This window comes from Amphiura filiformis, chromosome 10 (assembly GCF_039555335.1).
Source record: "Amphiura filiformis chromosome 10, Afil_fr2py, whole genome shotgun sequence".
Classification (NCBI taxonomy): Eukaryota; Metazoa; Echinodermata; class Ophiuroidea; order Amphilepidida; family Amphiuridae; genus Amphiura; species Amphiura filiformis.
In genome coordinates, this window is record NC_092637.1 from 21,233,329 (window position 1) to 21,241,868 (window position 8,540).

General features: G+C 38.4%; 1 protein-coding gene across 1 annotated transcript; it reads left to right on the forward strand.

Moving 5' to 3' along the window:
- Positions 1-6,625: 6,625 nt before the first annotated feature.
- LOC140161728 (C-type lectin domain family 4 member G-like) lies at positions 6,626-7,105 on the forward strand. The gene has a single exon (XM_072185027.1). It carries the CDS (start codon positions 6,626-6,628, stop codon positions 7,103-7,105), a length of 480 nt encoding a protein of 159 aa, XP_072041128.1.
- Positions 7,106-8,540: the final 1,435 nt, after the last annotated feature.

Consider the following 8,540-nt stretch of genomic DNA (forward strand, 5'->3'; position numbering starts at 1 on the left):
GGGTCAAAGTAGGGGTGGCAAAAACGAAGGGGCGGCGGAAGAAGACGGGGCGGCAAAAACAGGGGCGGCAAAAACGAATGGGGCGGTAAAACGAATTAGCAAAGAAAAAAGGGCGCCAAAAATTGAAAAATGCATAAAAAATTGTGAAAAAATGTTGCTTTTGGGACGCTAGCGCCTAAACTCCTTTTTTTTTTTTTTTTTTCTTCACTTTTTCAAACGACCGTGAAAAAAATTGGTTCAACCTTTTCGGGCTGTTAAGGAAGGGGCGGCAAAATTGTTTCTTCTTCAGCCCCCGGGGTTGGGGCGGCCACGGTACGCCACTGTCTGCCATAAAAGTCCTATGTTGTGTTGTGAATTGCCTTATCTTGACACCTTGTAAACCTATTTAGAAATAAGCCACGCAGTCACAAAATGCACGAAGGCCTATTTAAAATTCAAGAATTACGCCAGATAAAACCTCTGTAATTTTTATGTTAATTATTGGTAAATGACAGGAGTGAAGTTCGAGTACATGACAAGTAAATGGGGATTAAAATCGATTGTATTTCTTTCATGCATTTAAAACAATCATCACTTTTCAAAGACAAGCCAAACGTGTTTACCAAGTACATCATGCCTAACGTATACATGTATGTATGCTTTACTCTTTCGCAATCGGACACATCCCATTGAATTACGTGTGGACAAAGTCATTTTTCACCTTCGGACGTAAAACTAGCACCATTTTGTTAATTTAGCTTCTTTTGCTTTCATTTCTTCGTCACATACTTTTAGAAAGATATACATTTAGAATGTGTAACAATATCACGAATAGCTCTTCTACAATTTGAGCAACCACCCTCTGAAGTTGGGTAAAGTTGTTTTTGGCCCACACTGTATGACTATCATCATTTGACGACTGAGTTCTTATGATACATCATCCGAAGAGCAGTTTCAGACAATTGCTTGGGATTGTTGGGGCAGAGGTTATCTTTTGAATTCTTTCATGACCACCGAAGCAGAATTAAACCTGTCAAGAACACTCGGTGTGAATTGAACTGACCATGTCACTCGCCACAAAAGAATGTCAAAGGTCATAAAACATCAACTTGGTGTCTTCTGCTAGTGGTTCAGCCCTAAGCCGTGTAGGCCTATTTAAGACAAAAATAATGCATTTACGTGAATCTGTAATTTATATACTGACAGTATATATAAATTAGCTACATGTATTTGAATGGGGCTTCAACTTCGTCAATACTGCCGTTTTCTTGGGTTTTGTGCCAATTTTTTTTCATTAAAATTTTTTATAAAAGTAACAATTTGATTTTTTTTCACTTTCGCTGGGATCACTGAATGGGGCTTTGCAACGCGATATATTCAAAACTTGTATTCACCTACTGTTATAGCATTAATCCGATTATTACACAACCTCACCAGCGTATTCAAAATATCCAATGCAAATAATCACCTAGATTATGACGTATCATACCGTAAATATGGCGGAGTACTCAAATTCTTTCAACAAAAGCATGATTACAACAAGCTATTGCAATCTACCGCGACAGCTCGTCTCACACACATAACAAATGCACAAATACGATCAAATAGGTTGACGACAACGTTTGATTGAATGCACTGCATTGTGCCATGATTACGGTGAAGGACACCGGTTCAATTCCTTTGTATGGAGCCAATCAATAATTTCACGCACATCCTCTATTATTGCCCAATTATTGCCCGGGATGATTGCACACTGTAAAAGAGCTATTGTTATAATGTTTGATGAAATCGTGTTTAACTACCGTATTTGCTTAAGAAGGGCACAATACAGATAAAGCAGACAGATTGACTACATGTGGTACATGTATATACATATAGGGAATGTGTGTGAGTCGAGTATTACCTAATTATAATAGGGGCGTGTCCAAAAATGAATTCACGCCCCTTTCAAATGTCGAGCCAAAGTGCAGGCCCTATGGTGACGTACGAGGCTGGCGAAGATACACTGACAGCCCCATTCAAACTACACGGTTAGCAATTACAAATAGAAAATTATCATACTTGCAGTGGGGTACTTTGTCGTACCCCGACGGTTTTAAAGTAAGATAATTTTGCTTTGACACCACATAACAAATTTAGAATTCTTTGTGACGATTTCATGATTATGTGTTAAATCTAATGGCGACCTCAAAATTGGCGATATCGTTTCCATCACCGCCTGGTCTGTGATGTCAGCGGATGTCACTCTCCATAGGGATGGGCGATACCAGCTTTTGTCGATTGTCAATCTAGAGCAGTCAGGGGTGGCGGCCGAATTTTTAGAAAAATAAAATAAAATTTAAAAAACTGGCCGCGGAGCGCACTTGCGCGACGCAGGAGGTTGTCTGAGGGAGGATGTTCCCCCCTCCGAAATAAGAAACTGGTGCAAAATGAAGATCTAATTGAAGCGATTTGGTGGACAATTTTGGCGCTATTACTCACGGCGTAAAATTTTAGTTTGGCGGCCGAATATTTGTGAAATGTGCGGTTCATGAAGTCTTTCTTGGACAAGTTTCCCTATTGTCGTAGGCCTATAAATTGTTTTAAACATAAATCGGCGAAAGAAGAAGCGAAAATGGCCACTTGTATATCGATTACCCAGGGGAGTGTAAAATGAAGAAAATTGAAGTGTTTTGGTGGACCATTTTGGTACTAGTGTGTAAAACTTTAGTTTGAAAAAGCCGCGAATTTGTTAAATGATGGTCCATGAAACCTTCCTTGGACAAGTTTTCCCTGTAAGCCTATACCGCAAATTGTGTTAACATATGGCTTAAATTTGCAAATGTTGGAAGAAGAGCGAAAATGATCATTATGTTTATCCACTACGCAAGGGTTAGTCTGAGGGGATGTTCCCCCTGAGAAGTTTAAAAATTTGCAAGATGAAGGTCGAATTGAAGCCATTCGGTGCATTGTTTTTACACTACTATTTGAATCAATTGCTTTAAACAAAAAAAAGGGCCCGAACTCAATTTGCAAAACTTGAGATTGGCAATTTACTAAAGCATGCATAAATCGATGAAGTCGGTATGGAGTCCGTCTTAATACTGACTTTGGTGGCAAAATGTGAGGGGCCCTGCATATCGGCGGACCCGCAGTAATTTTCACATGCTTTTAGGACGAGGACCCGCCTTCAAGCAATACCGAAAATAATCGCAGGCCTATATATATAGGACCTACTTCCAATCGTCCCGACTGTGCGATTATTTAGACATCGGCCTACTCAATTACGTGCAATTTAGTTTCTCTCCTCCTTTCCTCCTTTCCTTCATTTTCTCTTCTCTTTTTCTCCTTTCTTCCCCTTCTCTTCTCTTTTGGTGGGGGGGGGGGGTGGGCCCGTCAGCCCCCGAATCCGCGCCTTAAATGAGTCAATGTGTATGTTGGGGAGGGAGGGGGTACTGAGGCCTACCACATTTAATAACGAACTTGCTTACTCTTTGTGGGATTTCGAATCGCAACACTGGTAATAATAAAAACAGTAGCAAACTTCACTTTACTAACAAGATACAACAACTTTACAACTTTCTTTTTAATTAATGAAACAAAGCTTATTTTTGACTCAGAGTTTAATTTTAAGATGCTAGCCGAAGTCAATAACTTTGCACATTCTTCGGGTTCCTTTGTTTCCACTCTTGTTAAAAGAAGACATAAAACCTGATGATCAGCTGACTCTTTCTGTTGACAATTTAAGTTTAAAACATTATTAACACAATTTGTGTGTTGATTGTAAACAAAACCAATAGGCCTACAATTGGCTAGTTTCAAATCTTTCGTAACATATTTTAAACCGTGTTTTTGTACTGAAAATATTTTGTAAAAGATTTGCAATTACTTTGATTGGGATCGAACATTGCCACTTTACAATGCTCAAGGTCACCAAAACTCAGATGTGTGAAAAATCCTTTTTTTTTAAAATTGTATGAAATCATCCCTCAGCGTAAACTAGTTTCTATACCGGGGTACACTTCTAAATGTGAATGATACGGTAGGTAGCTGAAAAGTGTTTTGTGACGTTACATGTATACGTAGGCCTTCATTAGGAAAACACTTGTTATTTAAAGCACCGTAACATTTTTCAAAATCGGGATTTTTACCTAATTGTAATAAATATAACATAACAAACACACCCTGAAATGTTTTATCGTGTAGGCCTACATGCCCCGCCAATACCCGCCATGATGTGCTGCTGAGTGCATATCCCATAGACAATCCATTGGATTATTCAAAACACTGTTAAATGTAGGCCTAGGCCTAGCGGTGGGCCTGGGCTGCGAGATCTGGATCTGGATCATTTATACTCCAATAAAAGCAGTGAATTCTGCACCAGGGATTCTGCATCACACTAGCTCACACTAGAGTTGGAGATAGTCTAGACCTACCACACAATTTATTCGCTACCTGAAGTCGCTAATAGAGAATGAGAGATTAGAATATTTGTTTTCAATTTTCTAATATTTTTTCAATACGTTCCATTAAATAATTCTTTAGGCCTATTCTGTCATGTCTGTAAAGTACGGTATCGTACGCGTACCGGTATCAAAGAATCCGCGGTATCGAGTATCGCGCAACCTTAGTCAAAGGTCAAAACCAATTATAAAAATATGGCGTCGATTTCGTCGGCTTATCTTCGAAGCGAGCAGTGATTTTATCAGTTCCAAGTTTCACACGGATTTTCATCTTTTTTTTTTTTTGGAAGGAATACACACCCGCTACAGGTAAGTGACGAAACCGTTACTACACATGAAGTTTTAGGGTGTGTCCAACAGTTTAATATTGAGGTTTTACCATTGTGAACATACCGATTCACATTATTATCGTGTTTTGTAAGCTTTGCTATTTTCTCAGAAAACTGAGCAAAAATTCACGTAATACTGAAAATTGACTGTTTTGACTGTTCTTTAATTTCAACCGTATCAAACCTGAAACAAATGTGCTGCCTTGTGAACACAAATTTTGCATATCATTGTCAACTGGAAGGGGGAAATAAGTTTAATTTCATTGATAACATGAAATTGATGCATATTTGTGTTTTCAAAGCTGTGCATAATTAATGCATTTCCAAAATAAAAAATATTTTGGTACTATTAGGGTCTGCCATTGCTGATAAATAAGTGTGTAAAGTGGATTCACGTCAGCAGTTCTGAAATTGCAAATATGATCAAAATTGTGATGGGGTCATCATGTACCTCTCTTTGGCTTGTACAATTAAAAGCATGTAAGCTACATTATTATCAATACCACCAATAGAGGAGAAGATTTGCCCCTTCATTTTGCATACCACTTTGACCAATTTTTTTTCTCATTTCTTCACAAAATGCAAAAACCCGCAAAAAATGTGATGGGTGTAGTACCCCTTAAATTCATTTGCAATAGGCCAAGCGGCACTATTTTACTTTCGAATCGCGAAAGCTGGCGGTCGCGAAAGCAGGCGAGATTTTTTGGCAGAGAATCGTCTTGCTTACTAAGTTGATTTGAGGTGATAATTCATCTCGCCAGGTCGACATCCATTTTTGACTAAGTCGACTTGGCGTGATAATTTATCTTGCCATGTTGACTTACATTTTTAGGAAGTCGACTAGGCGTGATAATTTATCTCGCCATGTGGACATTCATTTTTGGTAAGTCGACTTGGCATAATAATTTATCTTGGCATGTTGACTCACAATTTTTATTAAGTGAAGTTGACGTGACAAATTATCCTGCCATGTCGACATCCGTTTTTTGCTAAGTTGAATTGGCATGATGATTTATTTCGCCAAAACGACATCCATTTTTTGGTATGTCGACTTGGCATGATAATTTATCTTGCCATGTTGACTTACATGTTTTGATAAGTTGTCTTGGCGAGATAAGTTATCATCATGTTGACATAATGCTGATAAAAAGTCGACATGGCAAGATAATTAGATAGATGTGTGGTTCTTCTTTCTGTATATTTATTAAAAATTACGATCAAGGATCATTACCTTTACGATGCGTAAAACTCTTCCCTTGTTTGCATGTAGTATTCAAATACAACATATTTTGAGCGAAATAGTCAAAACTACTGGTCCTGCGTCCCCAAAATGGAACATGTTGTATTTGTTTAATACTATACCTCATAAATATTTTTACTTTCACCACAGAATCATTCTAATTCTGTGACTATCACGGTAAAACATAAACAAATTTGTGTCATAAAAGGTCAAATTCGCGTGTTATTATCCATATGGTAATCTTGACAAAATAACTGCAGCAGGTGCCATTTTCACGATAAACGGGTCAGTAGAATCGCCGTTATGTAGCATAATGCTACGTCTAAAGGAACGGTGACGCTCGGGTCGAGACACCGTTTTGAATTTAGGGTGGTATATGAGGTATAGTAATATTTGTTTTGTATCGTGTCGTTTTGCGATTGACCAACAAAGTGGTATGATTTGCTCATGAATATTTATAAGGTTTAATAATTATAATTAATAGCCCTTAAGAGTAGAGGAGTATCATTTCAGCTCGGTCGACCGCTGAAGTTTCGCTACGACAGCTGTATGTACTGAAAATTTCACCAATTTCAATTTTTGTGTGTTCTAGAATTTTCCTAAACACCACGGACACTGTTAACTACAAAGGCACTATGTTTTCCTTGCCAATACTAGTTATATTCGGTCTCATTTCAACAGTATCCAGTAACAGTAATTGCTGTCCAGACAAGTGGACTGGTTACAAAGGCAGTTGCTACCAATACTTTGCCTTAGAAAGCGCCTGGGAAGATGCTGAGTCATATTGTTTTGGATATCATAAGGCTCATCTGGTTGGCATCAACGACAAAGACGAAAACGAATTCGTGAGCGATCTGATCGCATGCCCTCAGATGCCAAATGGTGCATATACATGGATCGGATTGAATGATATGGGAAACGAAGGTGTATTTAGGCAAGCTGATGGATCGTCTGCTGATTTTAAAAATTGGGCCAGTGGCGAGCCAAACGACTCTAACGGGAGTGAAAACTGCGTGGAGACCAACCACGGAAACCGAGAATTGTGGAATGATCGGAGCTGCACCGACGAATCACACTTTGTCTGCGAGAAGCTGGCCAAGAAGAGCGACTGCTAAACCTCCTGATATGGTGAAACGACGATCGGATAAGAAACCGTACACGAATTTCGCTTGAATAAACATTGTACCGTGATTGATTGCGAGGTTAGAATCGTTTGATGTGGCATATATACTGTGAAGAGGAACCGAAATTTACTTTAATACATGCACGTAATCATACATGGTGTGTTTTATTGAGACGTTAAATATGAGCCGTACGGAATAAAATAAAATCACATTTTTAGTACTCGAAAACCAAAGTTATGGTAACATTTACAAAAACAAGTCAGAAGATAATGTAAATCTTTGAAGATAAAAATGACTTTTTATGCAAATTGGACGAATAGACTAGAACATAAACTGTAAATAAAGTATTAAAATGCTTCGAATGGTTTTGGAAATGTTGGTTCCTGTACTGTAGTGCAACACGATCAAAAAGAACATCGAACAGAGAATGCTGTTGTGATAAATAACGATAATATCAAAACCTCGCTCATTAAAACAGAAATAAGTGATTGTGAAATTGTTAATTGAACAATGTGGACTCGTCTCAAAACGAAATGCATATTAGTAACTTAATAGTTAACGACACCCAGCGGCGGCACCAGGATTTTTCTCGGTGGGGGGGGGGGGCAAAATCTACCAATTTTGAGCAAAATTGCCGGAAAAAGTGGAAATTGTTTGGGGTGCCCTTTGCCTCCCCCCTCGTACCCGCGCCACTGACGACACTTCTTGTTATTTTCCTTTGATAGTATGTTAAAAGTAACACTTCCTAGTCTAAACATCTTGCACGTCGGGTTATGAAGCGTTGCAAACGGTTAAATTTTATAATCAGGAATCAATTGTTTATAATGTTCAAAACTCCTCACGGCTGTTTGATATGATCATTTATTAGCTTTTCAAACAAAACATCATGTACAACCCAATGTTAGGCTTAAACCGTTTAAAGCGGTATCATGCTAATGTATACAGATGCTTTTGAGTCATTTTCAACTTTAATTTCCTCTTATTACCAAATTTGATATCAAAAGTTTAATTATTGTGAGCATAGGAACCGTTGTTCGGACATTCGTCCAATTTTAAAAATGACAAATTACGAATTGATCACGCAAAAGCCAATGCATGGTATCAGCTTATTGTGTGGCCCGAAGCAACCTGTACAGGAATCATTGTACACTTGCCTGCGCACAATTAAAAGAGCGGGGTATTTGATTTGCATTTTGACATGCATGGGTAAACATTTAATGAAAATGAAATTAGACCTCTCAAATGCGTGTAGATGTGTAGATGTTGATTAACCTACCGGCCTATTCAGCCGACGTAATTTTTGGCACTCACGCTAGCTCTGCCGCGTGATGCAACTCCCTATGTCATTTTAAAAATTGCACGGATTTCTAAACAACGGTTCCTAAGCTCATGACTCATAACTATAAAACCAAGTATGCTAGACCTT

Bases quoted from the DNA above. Each gene is read 5' to 3' on its own strand.
- LOC140161728 (XM_072185027.1), top strand. From the start codon at position 6,626: ATGTTTTCCTTGCCAATACTAGTTATATTCGGTCTCATTTCAACAGTA.